This window comes from Blennius ocellaris (genome assembly GCF_963422515.1).
Source record: "Blennius ocellaris genome assembly, chromosome: 3".
In the NCBI taxonomy this organism is placed as follows: domain Eukaryota; kingdom Metazoa; phylum Chordata; class Actinopteri; order Blenniiformes; family Blenniidae; genus Blennius; species Blennius ocellaris.
This window is the reverse complement of record NC_137652.1, coordinates 13,375,489-13,393,767: the sequence shown is the minus strand read 5'-3', so window position 1 is coordinate 13,393,767 and position 18,279 is coordinate 13,375,489. Positions and strand designations below refer to the sequence as shown.

Genomic DNA, 18,279 nt, shown 5'->3' with positions numbered 1-18,279 from the left:
CATGGTTTGAAAATGACTAAAGATCAGAGCAGCTTCAAACATTCTTTCAATAAATCTCTCGCTCTCTCTCTCTCTCTCTCTCACACACACACACACACACACACACACACACACACACACACACACACACACACACACACACATCGTGATAAAGGTGATTATTAATCGGACGTTTTCCGAATCGAGGAGATTTGTCCCTCCTCGCTCCCACTACCGTGTCAAAACAATGGCATGCCGGAAGTGGTGATGGCAAAGAAGATCTCACAGAAAACACTCAAACAGACATCGTCAGTCGTCAGGGAGATCCAGAAAAAACGGAGTGACAGGACACAACCAAAAATAACTGCCATGCTTCCCCTTTCTGCTGCGGCTGCTTTGGTTGTAGCCGTGTGTCTGACGCCGCTGCCTCCAATCTCTGCATGTAAGTACAAACACACCAAAACTTAAAAGTAAAGATAAGATACCACCAGCAACCTCATTACAAAGGACTGGTACCGTTTGATAATTCGCTTTTCGATTTTATTTCAACATCACCACAGTACACCGACTGTTGTTTTCGTTATTTCAACCACAAATTTAATCCGATGAAGGTGTTTTAAAAACGTTTGCTTGAGGCTAACAGTAGTTTAGCAAAGAGAGCGAGCGAGGGAGAGAGAGAGAGAGGTTTGAACTTCCCTCCTTGGGGGGTGTTTTATGGATTAATTCAGCATGTGACCGCCCGGCTCTGCAGCCAGAACGTCAGCCCTCTCACATGCTCTGGAGGTTGGAGGTCTGCGGGTCGCGGATAAACTGAGCTCCAGCTCGCAGACACCCGGCTGATCCTCAGCGTTTGAGATGACTTCTCAATAAAACAAAAAAAAAACAAACCCAGCTCGCCTCACTACAGCAGCATCGGTATAAAGGTTTTTCTTACATGCAAAACTTTCATTGTTGGATTATCGTTCTTATATAATATGCCTGTTCTCATTCAGTTGTACAATCTCGGATTATTCTTTAAGAATCGCAAACTGCTATACGAGGTTTAGCACGTAAATGCTTCTTTTAACTCTGTGACCAATGTCAGTGTTGTTTACTGATCAGACACTTGGGTGGGGCCTATTTGTGAAACCATTCAAACATATTACAATGGTTGTCACCTATTGTCTTTATGTTTCTGCCTCCAGCTGGTTTGAGACAACATTCCTCACTGAAGATGGATGAAGCTCTCCTCACCATCAACAATGAGCTGGACACTGGTGTGTTGGTGTCCTGGGTGTCCGAACGCTGCTACCAGGTGGGATCACACATTGCAGATATTCCCCTTGAGATGGTTGAGTGGTTGTGTGGCTTGTTTTTAGATGGATGCTATCCATTTATTTTGCCTCTTTTGCATTTTAAGTGTGTGTACCAGACGCTAGGAGTTGTACCTAAAAGACATGGCCCTGGTGATCCCAGCTCAATGGAGTTTGCTATAGGCACACAGCATGAGATCAATTTACAGCTCAACAGCACCCAGACCAACAAAGAGCTCTGCAAGTAAGTTTATGATTAAAGTCACGACTTTTATTCATCAGATATACTGTATATGCAATAGATGTAGTTTTAGTGAAGCACACACATAGACACACACAGGATCTGTGATGATTGCAGGAGGGGATATGTTTTCTAAGGTGACTAAGAGGGGGCTCAGTAGATAGAACATACGTTTAAAAAAATAGTCTTTTAATGAGATTCATATTGGGCATGAAATATGACAAAACATCACGTTTTCAAATTGACCAGAATAAATGTTTTGATGTGATGCAGATTAAATTCAATGCTGAGGTCCAAATGAATGTTACAGTTGGGTTGATGAGAGAGACTTACTGAGCCCATGCCAAATGTCATTGAGTCCCCATAGATCTGCTTTTAACTCCAGTGTATTTAGATTATTTGAAAAACAGACAGTCCTTTTGCCATCTAACCCAGTAAATTTTAACACACACATGCACACATGCTCACATACTCACCTCTGAAATCCCTTTGACATCTGAGCTAATCAGACCCACATTTCTGTATGCTCAAACATTGCAGTAGAATTGATATTTCTCCCATTATTAGTAGTCATTCTGACCACATTATAAGTGAGGAATTATGTTTGATACCTTGAGGAAGATGGTGCTTAATCACTAAAGAGAAAAAAAATAGATATCTTCAGCCATCAGTCTTACTGTAATTTTTCCTTCCTGTATAATTTATGTAAATTAATCCTTCTAAAGGATTGCTCCCTGACAAGGAACATATTTTGGGGATGAATAGAGGTGAATTTAAATCCTGATTTGTTATTTCTAATTTCCAGGGTTCCTTTTCACTTTGGTGAGTTTGGGAATTACTCTCTCTGGGCTAAAATTGTCAACTCCTCATCTGCGAACTGCTCCGTTGTGACTGACGCGGGCCCGGTGAACAGCTACATGCGTGAGTCTCTCACAAATAAATATAGTCATTAACCTGCATGACTTAAGTTTGGGATAAATGGTTTGATGCATTACACTTTCATGGAATAGTTTTTTTTTATAATCACGATATAAGTGTTTGGTTTTCTGCATTGATTGTAAATGTAAACTAATAGAACAGTATTATGAAAAAAAAAATCTTCGTTTTTTTTACCATGCTATGCAAATGACATTGGATTAATATAATTTTCTCTCTATACACAGCAATCTTGGTTGCCTTTACCATCTTTGCTGGACTGGCTGTGTTAGTGAACGTAGCAAGAAGAATATTGGAGTGAGTTTACAGTCCTCTTTTGTTTTTGTTTTTTTTGTGTAAATTCCAAAGTGGAGAGGTGAATGGGTTTGTTTTTTTTGCAAGATAAAACAAATGTATACATTGTGTTTATGATTAAAGTAACCACAAACTAATAATTTTGTGGTGTCCAGATTTAATGTAGTGAGGGATCTTGTTCTCCGGATTGGGGGCTCCATGGAGACTGAGAGACTCATCAACTCTGTGAGTGAGAACATTTTTATTCATAGGCAAGAAAACATATAATAGCCCTTTTGGAATTTCCTATTTTTTCCCCATTTGTCGGCCATGAAAAGGGATTCAGTCAACATATAAATATAAGCAAACGCAATGTGCTTGACCCACTATGCCACATACATTACTCATGTTAGAGATTTTTTCAATATTATATTGTATTTTTTGTTGCATGTGTTGGCACGTGACAAAATCTTTGCAATGTGTAATGTGGCCTCTTATTGTATTTGTACATATACATCAAATTAAATTGACTTGTATATTCAGTCACACGCTCTCTTGTATTCAGAGCACTTCAAAGTATTGACTATTTGCTTTTAAATGAAACATGTGATTTTAATTAAGCTCCAACCGTATTTTATACCGACTGTCACTTTTCCCTCCAGGAGCTGGGCTCACCTCGGATGCCGGCACCAGTGACCGACAACATCCTCCCTCCTCCGCCCAGCGCCAGCAAGCGCCTCAGATCTCTGGACACATTCAGAGGGTCAGCAGCCGCCTGAGCTGTGACAGATATGAGCTGATGTGTCATTACACTCCCAACATGTGATTCTTATGACACTGTGACATTTGGCAGCTGACTCTGGAATTATTTCTTATTAATGTACCTCGGCTGACAATATTTTGAGTCTTGGTCCTTAATGCAGTTGTGTTTCTTTCTAAAGAGCAGCAGTTTGCTATATTTCAAGTGACATTTTTAATGTACCATATGAAGCATAATGGAACTTTGCCCATGTTTCTTGCCGTGGTCAGTGGCTTATGATAAACATGATGTTTTTGTGTCTCTCAGGCTCTCTCTCGTCATCATGGTGTTTGTGAATTATGGAGGCGGACGATACTGGTTCTTCAGACACGAGAGCTGGAACGGTGAGCTCATCTTTTATATTAGTTTAAATTGTTGCACTGCTTGCTTTTTATTCCTCGATCTTTGTGAACTCCGTCGGTATCAGATTTCGTAAATTCATACGATGTGTCTGATATTTGTTGCAGGCCTCACTATTGCAGATCTGGTCTTCCCATGGTAAGCTCAAATTAAATATTCTTCAGATTTGTCCTTGCATGTGATTATTATATTATTGAGCAACTACAGTGCTCTTCGTCAATCCAAAATGTTAATTAACCTCAAACTCGAATATTCAAGAAAGTGAAATTGAGGTTTTGGCTTTTTGTATTAATGAGAATATATCTATTGTTTGGACAGTTATTGGGAAACTCTTGGTGTGTAATCGGTATGTGGACAAATGTGAATACCAAAAAATACCAATCTAACTTCAGCAACAACCACAGTTTCCCAGAGAATTGCATGGATTTCCTTCACTCTGAATTTCCCATTCAGTTAGAGCCCACAAGTTCTAATTTAGTTCTGGTGAGGAGGGAGGGGCCATGTCATTTTTAATCTTTAAAGCTTTTCAGCGGAGGACTGAAAAACTATTTGCAACAAACGGTTTTCTGATATGTTTTGGCTTATTTGTATCGACTGTTGATAACATAGCCTCCCTTACACAAATACACTTCACCTGATACTCTCAAATCCAATAATAGAAAAATAATGATTTGTGCACAAAGTGTATTTACATCCACCCACATTTCAAAGTGAAAAAGCAGTATTTTTATTAAATAGTAATGATAAACGAAGGATATGCTTAGGATTACTTCATTCATCAATGTTGCTTTTGCAACTTGGGCTGTCTCAATGTGTTACAATCCATTTTTTAATTCACGCCTAAATATTCTTAAACGGCAATCGGTCTTTTGTGACTGATGCTACAGTTTATGATTCTGCTTGAAAATTAAATTTCCAGTGAGTTGACAACAAGACTAGCGTGATATTTGGCAGCTTGTGTTGTTGGAGTTGTGTTTAGAGCATGTAATGATTACTGAGTTAAACCACCAGCCTTCCAGCTTCCAACCACTCTCATTCCTTCATTCTTTCTTCATTTCATTCTTTCTGCAGGTTTGTCTTTATAATGGGCACATCTATAGCTCTGTCCATCAACTCCATGCTGCGAGCGGGATGGAGCCGTCGCTCGCTGCTCGGGAAAGTTGTGTGGAGGAGCGTACAGCTCTTCGTCATTGGACTCTTCATCATCAACCCAAACTACTGTCAAGCAGCATGTAAGTACAAAGTCCCCTGTTTGATGAAGACTTGTGTTTACCAAAACACCATAGGTAAATGATTGTTTTGTTTTAATGCTCTATCAAACTGGGAGGAGCAGTTCATTGCTTCTCTGCTTTATGTGGTCACGCGTGTTTTGTTAAATTTTTTACTTTTTTCCCCTCTGCTCCACAGTGTCTTGGGGCAATCTGCGGATCCCCGGTGTGCTGCAGCGCCTTGCCTGGTCATACTTGGTTGTCGCCAGTTTAGATTTATTAGTGGCAAGAGGTCACCTTGACATCTATGCAACAGTAAGCCAGCTCATATGTGTTCTTATCCCGTAAATTCATTATTGTGTTCGGACGACATTCACTTTTTCATTCAACCGTCATTAAGGAAGAAGTGCTGATGTATTTCAGGACACTCGGTGGTCCCGATGCCTGGATATCCTGCTGTACTGGCCAGCCTGGCTGTGTGTGATTCTCCTGGAGGTCGTCTGGCTTTGCCTCACTTTCTTACTTCCTGTGCCAGGTTGCCCAACGTGAGTGAAACTTGCTGTGTTTGTATAAATTAGTTCCATGGTCTGCATGGCCACAAGGGAAGTGCTTCGCAAGCAGCAGAACTTTGGTTCACATTTGGACAATATGTGGCGAAAAATTGTCATTGGTAGTGTCCAGTAAACCTTAGAAATGAAATAAAATTTAGTATGATAGCTATCGGGGGGGAGTTTAAGGAATTAACGTGATTAAATACAAGGCAAACAGACTGTGTATCTTTTTAAAACCGAAACCTTTTGTGTGTGGTACATGATTAACTGTGACTTTATCAATTCTTTCGTTGCAGAGGTTATCTGGGCCCAGGGGGGATCGGGGACATGGGTCAGTATACTAACTGCACCGGTGGAGCTGCTGGTTTCATTGATCGTTGGCTGCTGGGAGAAAACCACATCTACCAGACTCCCTCATCGCGGGTTCGTGACCACATTTACACTGGCTTGCAAAACTATTCATACTCCTTGTTGTTTTCCACAGGCCATGGTTTTCAGTTTTTTATTTATTTATTAAGATAAAACAATTACAACCACATTTGTGGTTCAAAGGGTATGAATACTGTTGTATGTGTTATATAATTGCACTGGTAATCACTGCAGGAGTTAATTTACACACCAAGCTTTTCTTTGAATTCAGGTCATTTATCGATCTCAAGTGCCATACGATCCAGAGGGAGTCCTCGGCAGCATCAACTCCATCGTCATCACGTTCCTCGGATTACAAGTTTGTTATATGTTTGAAATTCTTCATTTTCTGTGGGATATGTTCATGTTTTCTAATGTCAGCGTTGAAACGATCAAAAGCAAACAAATGTGTGATTTATTTATTTTTTTCTAATTGTTTTCAGGCAGGAAAGATAATCTTACACTACAGAGATATCCCCACAAGTATTATGTCAAGGTTCTTCATATGGGGCCTTTTTCTGGTGAGTTTATTTCACCTATGATTTCTTTTTTCTTTTCTTTTTTTTTACTACAGCAAATAGATCAGATTGGAAAGTAAATAACTGAAAACCAGAAAATGAATTAACATGTTTTTGGTTCATTCCTGTCATATCTATTCCACAACTTTTTCTGGATGAAAAATGAAATCACTTGTTTCACACAGGGAGTCGTATCAGCAATTCTAACCAAGTGTTCAACAAACCAGGGCTTCATTCCTGTCAATAAGAACCTGTGGTAAGATAAGGCCTAAATGTGACTTTTCAATGCTCCTTAACTGAATATATTTTCTGCATAATTAAAGCACTGCAACTGTCTTTCAACTTTACCATCCGGTTTTGGTGAGAAATACTACAAAACTTCAACATTTAGGATTCCACTGCTCTGCCTATTCATTTGGTTACTAAACTTATTCAACAAGGACTTTGTATTCAGGCAGATGTATACTCTTTTCACTTTGGGTATTTAATTGTTGAGCACAAGCATTACAAGTAAAAATTGTTTTGGTTTGAAAGGATTAAAGATAAAAACATTGCCACAACAGAACTTGGCTAAATTTTATACCTGGCGCAGATAGTTCTTTTCTTTTCTTTTTTTACCAGTTGTGTTGTATTTGGAAGAGTCACAGCTTCTGGCAAAAAAAAAAAGTAATTTGCTTATTATATACCACAGATATAAAGTTAGTAAGTCACTCCAGTCCTTGGTGGAAATAGTAAGAGTTCACCAGGGACAGCATTTCTTATTGTTCACGAGCACTAACATGTTTGTTTATTCCTCATCCAGGTCTCTGTCCTATGTGACAACTCTGGCTTGTTTTGCCTTTGTGCTGCTTGCACTTGTGTACTACACAGTCGACGTAAAGAAGTGGTGGTCTGGGGCACCTTTTTACTACCCTGGTGAGTGCAACATGTCCCAAAGTACAATTGTAGCCTTTAACTTGAACGATATGGAAAGGCAGAGTTTTGTGTTACCTTAAATGTAATATCTTGAGAAATGGTCAACTAATTTGTAGGGGGGGGGGGGGTTTGTTGTCTGATTTCAGGTATGAACTCTATCCTTGTGTACGTGGGTCATGAAGTGTTAGAGAGCTACTTTCCCTTCCGCTGGCAGATGGCAAACAGCCAATCGCATACTGAGCACCTCACCCAGAACCTTCTGGCCACTTCCTGTTGGGTCTTCATCTCCTACATCCTGTACAGAAAGAAGATTTTCTGGAAAATCTAAAAGTGGAGCCGTCACAATGGAAGGCAAAGGACAGTGTTTACATCAGAATGATGTGCCTGCAACTGGATCCAGAATGTCCTTGGCTTTCTTTCTTCTGAGTCATTTATTTATAGGATCCTGAATGTTTCCAAACTTTCTGAAAGGTTTTCAGTCATGAACCTGCTGAGCCTTACCAAATATCTGCTCCAACTCAGGAAAGCTTTATTTACAAAAGTAATTTCCATTATGATGTTAGTGAGGGGATGTCTAATCATTTGTGGTATGAACGCTTGATTTCATTCCTCATCTTTGTTGAGTGTTGCAGTATTTTTTGGACCCAGACCTGGTTTACAGAATGAGTTCTCTCATCTGAAGTGTTGTTGTGTCACTATAAAAACTTAAGTGTTATTGAGTGATAGAATATGATGTACACATAAAGGAAAAGGCTAACCAGAATGACTCATTTGATCTTTTATTTCCACAGCACAGTGGAAGACAATGTTGATTACATAAAAGGGGACACAGTATAATAAAAGTGTAAAAATGTGAGCGTTAACCTTTAGTTACTCATCAATTGTCTGCAGATTTAAATATGGCTTTTTGCGAGTCAGTCACCCCGTTCACATGCAGGTGTTTTTTGTTGTTTTTTTTTTTTAATAGCAGCCGTCTCTTCCATGTCTTGCCGAGCGACTTGACGTATATACGATGCTCTGCGTTACCAAGTGCTGAGGGGAAGTATGTGACCACATGTCAGATGACTATTGAAACCAGCTGGCGGTTGCTTGTGCAGCATTTTGGTCAATTCAGAAACTGTAAAGTGTGTGAATTTCGTTTTTGATGAGGTTTTCATTAAAACATCTCATGCAGCAGCCCTCTTAACGTCACGCATATTCACCAATTTATGTGCCAAACAATTGCAAGCAAGTGTATCGATTATATTAGCGAACACAATATAATTTATATTCAAATTCTGTTCCACTTTATCGATACAATACTTTTTTTTTTTTTAAATATATGTCCAGTCTGTCAGAATATCCTCTTGCTGTGAGATTTTGGAATAATTGCCAATCTAGTACTGCTTTGAATCAATTGTACCCATTGCCACTTTTTATACATTTGATGGTTTTATATGGACAAGTTTTATTTAATAAAGCATATTCAAAAATGTGTTCATTGATTGATTTCCAAAAATGAAAACTTCAGAGGATAAATGAAGATAAAAAAAAAAAATTTCAAACCACTGATAAACTGAAAACAATTATACATGTATTTGCAATTGTATAATGCAAAAGTGACAAGAAAGGCAAATTAAAAACAGGGGAAGATTAAAAAAAAAACACTGAAATAACTATGCTAATCAAAGATGAGAACAATATGTGCAAACAACACGATCAGCATTATACTCTGCCATGTCTGAGCAATGCTCAGGTGATACTTGAGCAGCCTGAAGTAATTTCACTCACTAAAATCTGACCTTTGATGTTCTCATCCATAGTCGGTTTGATCCAGTTTCATCTGACACACATCTTCATCCATTCATTTAATCAGTGGATATCGAAATGATCTCGGACCTCTGGCATCGTCTGCAAGTCTTACTCATCCAAGGGGGAGCTGCTCAACGAAGGATTCCGCTTCTTTTTTCTGTAAATCCACAGAATACTCTGTGAAAATCCAAGTAGAACAGCCGCCTTTGAAATGTTCAAAACAGCCTGTGTGATATGCCAAATTCTAAGTCACTTCAGTTGTTCCCCGGAGTCCCTCTCAAATGAACACTTATACATAAAAGGTACTGTGGAATTACTCAGAGCTAGGTCTACAATCGGTCAACCTTGTTTTTATATCTGATATTACTATCTAAAACAATGTCACAGGCTGGGATTACTGTAAATCTTTACACAAGAACCCAAATAAACAATACAACTAGATTACATGTGAAACTTGAATATAAAATTGGATACAGCCACAGACATTTTAGGAATTTTTAAAGAAAATAATTGCAAAAAAGTTCAATGGTCCAAAAACGTGTTTGTACCCAATTTATATATTTTTTGTTATCTCTCTGCAAGCTAATTTTCACAAAAAAGTACTACGTAGTGGTGAGAGAGAGAAGAAAGGTTCAGTGGAAATGTATTGTTTATAAAAGTTTTGTGAAAAACACAATCAGGTATAGAAGATGGATGGATGGATGGGGATGATGTGTGTGAGCATATATATGCATATGATCCCCCCACTTTTCTCAATGCTTTAAAAAGGGTATTGTGGATCGATACAAATAACATACTTTTTTATTTGAGAATACTTCTAAACCTGTATTTTTTAACCTTTGCTTAAGTTAAGAAGTTGAAAGGAAGGATACGTCCCAGTCTTTTTTACACAATGTATTTTTTTCTTTTTTAAAAACACTATCTTATGACTAAATATGAGTGTACATATGTGAGTATGCAGGGTTTTTTTTTTTTTTGTTAGTTTGGGGGGGGGGGGGGGGGGGTTAGTGGCAGGCGGTGGGAGAATTTTTAAAATGTTGCTTTTGTATTGTGCTTTTTTCCCGCTCTAACAATAAAGAAGTGAAACCCGAGTGTGCATTTGAGGAGCTCCTGCAGATTCCATGCGGCTGTGACAGCAGCTCCGCCGTGCAGAAAGGTGTACGTACTCTCTTTTATTGCTCAACAAGGCGTGGGAATCCAGTTACAATGTGGGAGCCCTGCCTTGCTACTCTCGCGATACTACCGGCCAATCACCATTCATGTCTATTGTGAGAGTTTTTTCGCTCTCGCGCGACTTCAAAACTTTCCCACGCCTGTTGTTTTGGCGTCTGCCCTCCGCCCGTTGCCCCTCCCTCCCCCACTTCTCACCCATTTGCCCCGTAACTCCTCCCCTCCTCTCTCTCTGTCCCTCTCTCCTTCTCCTCCTTTCTGCCCCGGCTCTTCTTGTTCCACCGCTGGCTCTGGTGAAGGGGCCCCGAGGGGAGGAAGGGATCTCGCGATTGTTGGACTTTCTTTTTTTTTTTTTTTTGTAGCAGGGGGAGGTGGCGGTGGTGGTGGTGGGGGGTTCACTCGGAAGATGGCGCCCGTTGTTACGGGGTAAGTGCAGAAATTCAAAGTAGTGTGCTATAAAGAAATGTTTGGTTTCGGTGCGGTGCTTTAAGTAGCGGGTCTGCGGGGGTTTTGGGGGATGTTTTGGGGGGGTTTAATGCCGTAGCCTCCCCCCTGGTTTACCCCACGCAGCCCTCCTCCTGCCTTCTCGACTTCTGCAAAACTACTCTTGGTAGTAACGTCTGCTTTCTCTGCTATTCGTCCTTCCTTCTCTTTAAAAAAAAAAGTTTACAAATACTTTTAAAAAGTTAGATTTTTCTGTTTGGGCTCATCTCCTTCTTTTGTCTCATTTCTACTTTGTCAACTTGGGAAAGTCGTTTCCTAACAAACTGTCCACGACTCCACAATGTTACATTTACTGTTTTTAAAATAACATGAAGTTTAAGAAGTTCGATTTATTTAATTTCATCAACTTGAAGTTACCTGTCATCGGAAAGAGAAGGCTTAGTTCATTAGACACAGATACATCGTAATCAAAATATACCCTTATTAAATTATATTTCCTTATATACTGAGCATTCATGCTTTGAAAATTGTATTCAAAAAGTCAGTGGCATTTGCAGAACAAATCTCAAACAACAAAGACATTTCCTTAATCTACTGAAGTTTTATATTTATTGCAATTCAGTTCATTATGACATCATGGCGTGTGTACCTAATACCGTGCAGCCCTGCCACTCACATTGTTATGCTGTTTTACTGCAGTTTTCACTTGGAATTCATTGTCAAATACCTCACATTGTTTGGTTTTATTTTGCAGGAAGTTTGGTGAGCGCTCACAGCCTCAGCGTTTGACAAGGTAGGGGGGGGAAGAAGCTTCACATCTGTTCACAAAGTTGAGAAAATAGCTTGATTAAAGTAGGAGTAGTTTTTTTTTTTTTTACAAAGATGCTAAATTGTTGAGGGTTTTTTTTTTCATTTCAGAGAGGCTATGAGAAATTACTTGAAGGAGAAAGATGATCAAACTGTTCTCATACTGCACGCAAAAGTTGCACAAAAGTCGTACGGAAACGAAAAAAGGTTTGTGTCAAAAATAGTTGAAGCTACGTTTGAATTGTGTCTCCTGTGTGTGTGTGTGTGTGTGTGTGTGTGTGTGTCTGACGTCTGTTTTCCTCTTATAGATTTTTCTGTCCTCCACCCTCTGTGTATCTGATGGGCACTGGGTGGCAGAAGAAGTTAGAAAGTATGGAGAAGGAAGGCTGCACGGAGCAGGAGGCTCAGCCGTGTGCTTTCATTGGGATCGGCAACAGTGAGCAGGAGATGCAACAACTTAATCTGGAAGGGAAGGTCCGTGGACTTAGAATTCCCAGTAATTTTATGAACCTTTGCTGTGCATAAATGACATTTTCCTGGCTCACTTATTTTGAAAGATTATATACTGATATGCTGAAACCTATGCCATTAACCAGCCAGCCAAGATTAAATGTATTTATTTGACCTTTGCTCCGATTTTTGGACTTATTTTTGGATGCAGTTCATTCAGAAAAGATCCACATTGGAATGTAAGGCTATTAAAAATGAATCCCTGCTGTACTTGACTCAATGTTTTAAACATTTTTATAAGATCAATTTCCCTTATAAATTTAATTCAGTTGTTTTTTTCACCCAGGACGTCAAACAATAAGGTCATTGACTCTCGGTGTCTTCGACCTTGTAATTGTCCCCTATTTAAAATCAGCTCAGCAATGGAAAGTCTACTTAAAGTCTTACTATAAAGATAGCCTTTTTGCACAAACATTCACACTTACTGTGAAATTCTAACCATATCCTGATAATTGCATTACATAAAAGATGTCTGTTTTTGTGTGCTGAACTATGACTGATAAACTACAACCTTGACACAAAAAATACCACCGTTCGCTTTGAGTTTTCACCATATCCTTTGTTTTTCTGCTGCAAAGCTCCTGCATGTCCTCGTGTTTCTTTTGAGACTGATGCCACTAAATGAACTCGCTTTGCCAAAACAGATGAAAGGGAAGTGAAATGGGGACAAACAGAAAAAAGAAAAAAAAAAACAACAGCCCCTCGTGCTGAATCTCCTAAACTTTTATGTTTTCTCCGCGGCAGCACTTCTGCACAGCAAAGACCCTTTATATCAGCGACTCGGATAAAAGGAAGCACTTCATGCTGTCTGTGAAGATGTTGTACGGGAACAGCTCCAACATCGGAGTCTTCCTCAGCAGGAGGATCAAGGTCATCTCTAAACCCTCCAAGAAGAAGCAGTCACTGAAAAATGCAGATTGTGAGTTGCAGGATTTGGCACGCACACACAGAATGTGTGTGTGATGTGACCTTGCTGCACTGGGATGTTTATATTTAATCTCAAGTGATGATTTTTTAAAATTTATTTTTCGTCTTTCTTCTTACTCTTCTGTCAGTGTGTATCGCTTCTGGAACCAAGGTGGCCTTGTTTAACCGCCTGCGTTCCCAGACGGTTAGTACCAGGTATCTTCATGTGGAGGGGGGCAACTTTCATGCCAGCTCTCAACAGTGGGGTGCCTTCTATATCCATCTCTGTGAGTCATGCCTTTATTTTCTAAACAGTCTTCTTTGGCATTGTTTCAAAGGAATCTATTAAATAATGTTGTGTCCTGTCACTTTCTCTGTACTTTCTAGTGGATGACGATGAGTCTGAAGGGGAGGAATTTGCTGTGAGAGACGGCTACATTCATTATGGCCAGACTGTGAAGTTGGTGTGTTCGGTTACCGGCATGGCCCTGCCCCGACTGGTATGTGTCAATTCACATATTGCTTTTCTTTTTTGTGTGTGTGTCTTCATTCAACAACAGACAAAAGTTGAACCAAAATGGATTGTTTGTTTTTTTTGTGTTTTGTTTGTTTTTTTTAAACCAGTGGCCAATCTACTCAAGAGGAGGGTATTCATACAATGTGTAAAATAATACATGGAAGCTCCCATCAATTTAAGACATTTTACTTTAAAGTCTTAATAAAACTCACAAATTCTACACATTTACACCTACCCGGGTATTTGAAAAATTGAGATATTTCTCTGCATTTCACTCTTGCATTTACACATAAACACAGGTACGACTTATCGCAAATGATGATTCTTGAAAACTCCTCCCACAGTGGAAATTTAGAAAAACTCTTGTGTCTCTGGTTACATCTAAAGGAGGGTAGGCGGAGATTTACATCACACATCATATTTCAAGGATTCTGGTTGGCTATCATGGCTTCTCGCTTACACTGCCCCCTACAATTGTGTCAGGCTCATAGCAGCTCTGACGTGGGTCGTGGGTATACATGGGTCTGTGTCAACGAATACTTTTTTTTTTAGGTGAATGTAGAGGGGGGAAATATCTGTTTTTGTAAAAGTCCAGGTAAACGTGGCCTGAATTCACATATGCCATATCCCAGCATGCTCTTTGTTAAAGTGATAGTAGCCTGTTCCACATTCAGGCATCTAGCTACCAAAACATTCTAATACTGTGTTTTACATCTCAATACCTGACCTTCTACCAACTTTCTATGATTTAACTCTTTTCTATAAACATGAACTTTCAAACAAAATACTTATTGATCAACTTAAACTTGCATTAACGTGGCTCCCACAGTGAGTGGGGCCATTGAAGACCTGGATCAGCTGACCTGTGTACCTTCCATGGTTGGTATGGAGTCAGACTGACGAGTGAACAGTGAACACGGCCAGTTCTACCCTGGCCTGAAACGTTACGACGACCAAGGAGCCACACTTGAACACAAATTGCGATGAAATGGCATCGGCAATGGTGTTTTTCCTTTTTCCTCAGGTGATTCGCAAAGTTGACAAGCAAACGGCGTTAATGGATGCCGACGATCCAGTGTCCCAGCTTCACAAGTGCTCCTTCTACCTGAAAGACACGGACAAAATGTATCTCTGTCTCTCACAGGAAAGGATCATCCAGTACCAGGTACACCCTCACAACCACACACAGCTTTCAGGGTTTCATTTAGATTGAGTTTAACTCTGCTTTTTAACTGAGAAACCTTCTACCAGTTCTGTCTGAAGGAAGAAAGAAGAAGGAAGTTTTTTGGGGGGGAGGGATTTTCCACCCCAACTTGTTCTCTGTGTCTGTTTTACCAGGCCACTCCGTGTTCCAAAGAGACCAACAAGGACATCATCAACGATGGCGCTTCCTGGACCATCATTAGCACCGACAAAGCCGAGTACACTTTTTACGAGGGCATGGGCCCCGTCCCCACACCCGTCACACCTGTGCCAGTGGTGGAAAGTTTGCAGGTTACAACTGAAAATATGCATCTTCTACCAGTAAACACGAGTGCGCGTCTGGATGAAGTTTCAGTTCAGAGGATGGGAGCTTTTAAAAGGACCTCTCTACTTGTTTGTGTTCAGTTAAATGGCGGAGGAGATGTGGCCATGTTGGAGCTGACGGGACAGAACTTCACCCCAAACCTCAGAGTGTGGTTCGGCGACGTGGAGGCAGACACCATGTACAGGTATAGGGCTCTGCAACTGTTTTTTATGTTTCATCTTTTTCCCCCCCTCTGATCTGAGTGTGTGTGCGTGAAACCTGACGACACTAACGCATGAGGATTTGTGTCACTGTCAAAACAAACAAACAAAAAAATGGATTACCTCTTAGGTACAGAAATGATGACACAGTTGGCACTGTTTCATCCTTGCATAATTTATGTCTCGGTTGTCATGTGGTGCATTTCAGCGCTACAAGTCCCGTTTTTGTGTAACGGTGTAAGCAATCAAGCCTTGCTTCGTTTCATCTCGTCTTAGATGTGGGGAGAGCGTCCTGTGTGTGGTGCCTGACATCTCCGCCTTCAGGGAGGGCTGGCGTTGGGTGAGGCAACCCGTTCAGGTGCCCGTCACGTTGGTTCGCAACGATGGGATTATTTACTCCACCGCCCTAACCTTCACCTACACCCCCGAGCCTGGGCCCAGACCACACTGCAATGCTGCCGGGGCCATTTTGCGATCCAACAGCACTTCTTCATCGTGACCAGCATCGTCACCTTTGCTCGGGCTGCCCGGCGGACGGCCACGTGGCGGGGAGGATAGCCATGACTCTGGGGTTGCTGCTGCAGTGATGCTTGGTTTGTGTGCACACCATTGCATGATGAAGAAAAATGTCGGCCTGTACTCCAAAGAGGCTCATGGGCGTGTGAAGGATTGCACAGAAGCTTTTTATCCAAGGGTGTCAAACTCAGATCCTCGAGGGCCGAAGCTCTGCACGTTTTCCACGTCTCCCTCCACTGAATGTCCTGATGCTTCACCACCAAGTTCAGCACAAAGCCAGATAACGAGCTGCTCATTGCAATCAGCTGTGTGGAAGCAGGGACGCATCCAAATCGTGCAGGGCTGCAGCCCTCGAGGACCGGAGTTCGACACGCGTGTTTTTATCGGATTGAACTTGTGAAAATCACGAGGACTCCTTGAGAGCGTTAGAATGGAAGAGTTGAAAGTACTTGTGACTTTGTGCTTTTGCGCCCCCTTGTGGATTCTTCTGGCCATGCCAAAAGGCACTCGGAGGACCTTGAAGTCCCAGATCTTCACCTCAAGGATGGTGAACGTGCTGTCTGACTTTCTCAACAACATATTTTGTAAGATAACTACATTGTTTTTATACACGTCTGGATTTGGAAGCTACTTCGACTCTGCTTTCTTACGAGCAAGGTCACATTTTCTTTTTATTGAAAAACAAAAGTTGTTGCTTTAATGACTAGAAGCAAGGGAAGATTTCTTAGAGTAACACAGTTTTAATGGACCAAGGATTTATTATTATATTATTGTATTCATATTATATTTTATAAGCTTTCGCTGAGGTACATTTTTGTGAAACTACATTTTTTTTTTTTTTTTTATATTACCAAATAATTTGTCATGTTCTTGACTCCTGTGTCTGTCAGCATAGAGGTCACGGTGGAGATAACTTTGGGCTTGTTCCTCTCCTCTTTTAATGCATCCTTAACACTTTTACCAATTTAAAATAATTATGTGTGATGGGCAGTTTAAAAAAAAAAATTGACCTCGGAGATTCAATCAGTCTTTGTTTTTAAGGAGGCACTTTAAAACAATGTCGACATGTCTGCCTGCGGGTTTCTGCTTCAGATCGTCTCTCGGCCACTGACCTTTTTCTTGTTGTTACTCTTTATATCAAAGATGGAATTTTTAAAGAGTGTATTGCTCTACGTTTTATGTTGTCTAATCAACATGTGGTTTGTATGTCCTGCACTTAAACTCAAATTTTAACATGATGAGTCCTTGTTTCCTTTTTTTTTTCTAAAAATAGCGGAGCCTTAAAACGACTTGGGTGTCTGGATTCTTGCATTTTACTAAAGAAAGGTCAAAGCTGTCCAGGCAGTTCTGAAGACGAGATCTTATTTCTAACAATCTCAATGGAAGAAATTAAGGTCAAATTTATAGTTGGAAGAGGAGCTTCAACGGTCTTTACCTTGTTGCTTCACATTCACCCCACCAACGTTCTGTTCACCCCTCTGGAAGTACATTTGAGTTCAATGTCTTGCCCAAAAACTGTGAAGGACAAGGAAAGGCCACCAATCTTGAGATTGAATGAGCAATCTGTTCTACCAACTGACCCACTCCTCAGTTTCCTCTTAACACCAGTGTCTACAATACCATAATCAGAGCAACCTTTAATACAATATATGGTTATGTGGTACCTACTAGTTTTAAAGTCATTTTAACATTAATAGTGTGAATGCATATTTCATGAAAATCCGAATAAATTCTCCTGATCATCACCTGGACGGTCTACCTTGTAGAAAATGGCAGTTGTCACAATCTCCAGAGCTTTTTCTTCGTGATTCAATCAGAGAGAGGCAAGTAATTGTGGTCCGTGACGTACCACAGAGCCTAGATTGAATGACAGTTCAGCCAGTTTTGGTGGAAACAGCTAAGTGCATCAACTTTGAATTTGGCTTGAAACAATCTGCCAAGGTTGAGTTGTGAAATATTTCAGGTTGTTTTCCCACCCAATAAAATTACACTATTTTCGATAGTCAAAACTTTTGAAAAAGTCTGGGAGGATTTTGGGGTATGAATCCTGACGAGTCTACGTGAGATAGTTCTGGCGACTCCAATTAAAAAAACCTACACTTTCAAAGTGCATATATTTATATTTGTTGTCATGGCAGCTGCTTCACTGTTCTTTGGTTTATGGAATAATTATTTAATATAGTGTTTCCCACTGCTCCCTCATCTACCTTCTCTGCATGTTGCATTATATAGAAGAATATGCTTAGTTCTCCCAGCGAGGGATCACGACTTAAATGCTCGTCTTTTTATTGATTTGGATTTCTATTAACTTTTTAAATTAGCCCCCCCCCCCAACTTAGCTGTTGCATTCATTCCATCTTGTCCTTTCTCTGTGTGATCATGTAAAATGTCTGGATCCTGCTGAGACCTT

General features: G+C 40.3%; 2 protein-coding genes across 3 annotated transcripts; both read left to right on the top strand.

The window, feature by feature from the left end:
• Nucleotides 1-291: 291 nt before the first annotated feature.
• On the top strand, nt 292-8,862 carry hgsnat (heparan-alpha-glucosaminide N-acetyltransferase). Its single transcript, XM_080520516.1, has 18 exons — nt 292-421; nt 1,164-1,273; nt 1,379-1,515; nt 2,318-2,433; nt 2,676-2,745; nt 2,898-2,967; nt 3,384-3,484; nt 3,788-3,864; nt 3,988-4,018; nt 4,952-5,112; nt 5,288-5,403; nt 5,512-5,633; nt 5,936-6,062; nt 6,280-6,366; nt 6,491-6,568; nt 6,751-6,821; nt 7,368-7,480; nt 7,627-8,862. The coding sequence occupies exons 1-18, from the start codon at nt 349-351 to the stop codon at nt 7,806-7,808; spliced, it is 1,842 nt and encodes a 613-aa protein (XP_080376642.1). The 5' UTR covers nt 292-348; the 3' UTR covers nt 7,809-8,862.
• A 1,973-nt stretch (nt 8,863-10,835) lies between these two features.
• On the top strand, nt 10,836-16,922 carry rbpja (recombination signal binding protein for immunoglobulin kappa J region a). Of its 2 annotated transcripts, XM_080520589.1 has the most exons (11): nt 10,836-10,867; nt 11,640-11,678; nt 11,804-11,899; nt 12,001-12,166; nt 12,947-13,121; nt 13,258-13,395; nt 13,496-13,608; nt 14,650-14,790; nt 14,964-15,119; nt 15,234-15,337; nt 15,630-16,922. In XM_080520589.1, the coding sequence occupies exons 1-11, from the start codon at nt 10,848-10,850 to the stop codon at nt 15,850-15,852; spliced, it is 1,371 nt and encodes a 456-aa protein (XP_080376715.1). In that variant the 5' UTR covers nt 10,836-10,847; the 3' UTR covers nt 15,853-16,922. The 2 variants fall into 2 exon arrangements, with proteins under 2 accessions (XP_080376715.1, XP_080376714.1); XM_080520588.1 differs by having other exon boundaries at nt 14,964-15,337.
• The last annotated feature ends 1,357 nt before the right edge of the window (nt 16,923-18,279 follow it).

What these genes read in the sequence shown, in the direction of transcription:
- hgsnat (XM_080520516.1), top strand. Translation starts at nt 349, where the DNA reads ATGCTTCCCCTTTCTGCTGCGGCTGCTTTGGTTGTAGCCGTGTGTCTG. An exon ending in GTAGCAAGAAGAATATTGGA is followed by an intron (nt 2,746 to 2,897) that starts GTGAGTTTACAG and finishes TGTGGTGTCCAG; the next exon opens with ATTTAATGTAGTGAGGGATC. An exon ending in CAGACACGAGAGCTGGAACG is followed by an intron (nt 3,865 to 3,987) that starts GTGAGCTCATCT and finishes TATTTGTTGCAG; the next exon opens with GCCTCACTATTGCAGATCTG.
- rbpja (XM_080520588.1), top strand. Translation starts at nt 10,848, where the DNA reads ATGGCGCCCGTTGTTACGGG. An exon ending in TCGTACGGAAACGAAAAAAG is followed by an intron (nt 11,900 to 12,000) that starts GTTTGTGTCAAA and finishes TTCCTCTTATAG; the next exon opens with ATTTTTCTGTCCTCCACCCT. An exon ending in AAAGGATCATCCAGTACCAG is followed by an intron (nt 14,791 to 14,963) that starts GTACACCCTCAC and finishes CTGTTTTACCAG; the next exon opens with GCCACTCCGTGTTCCAAAGA.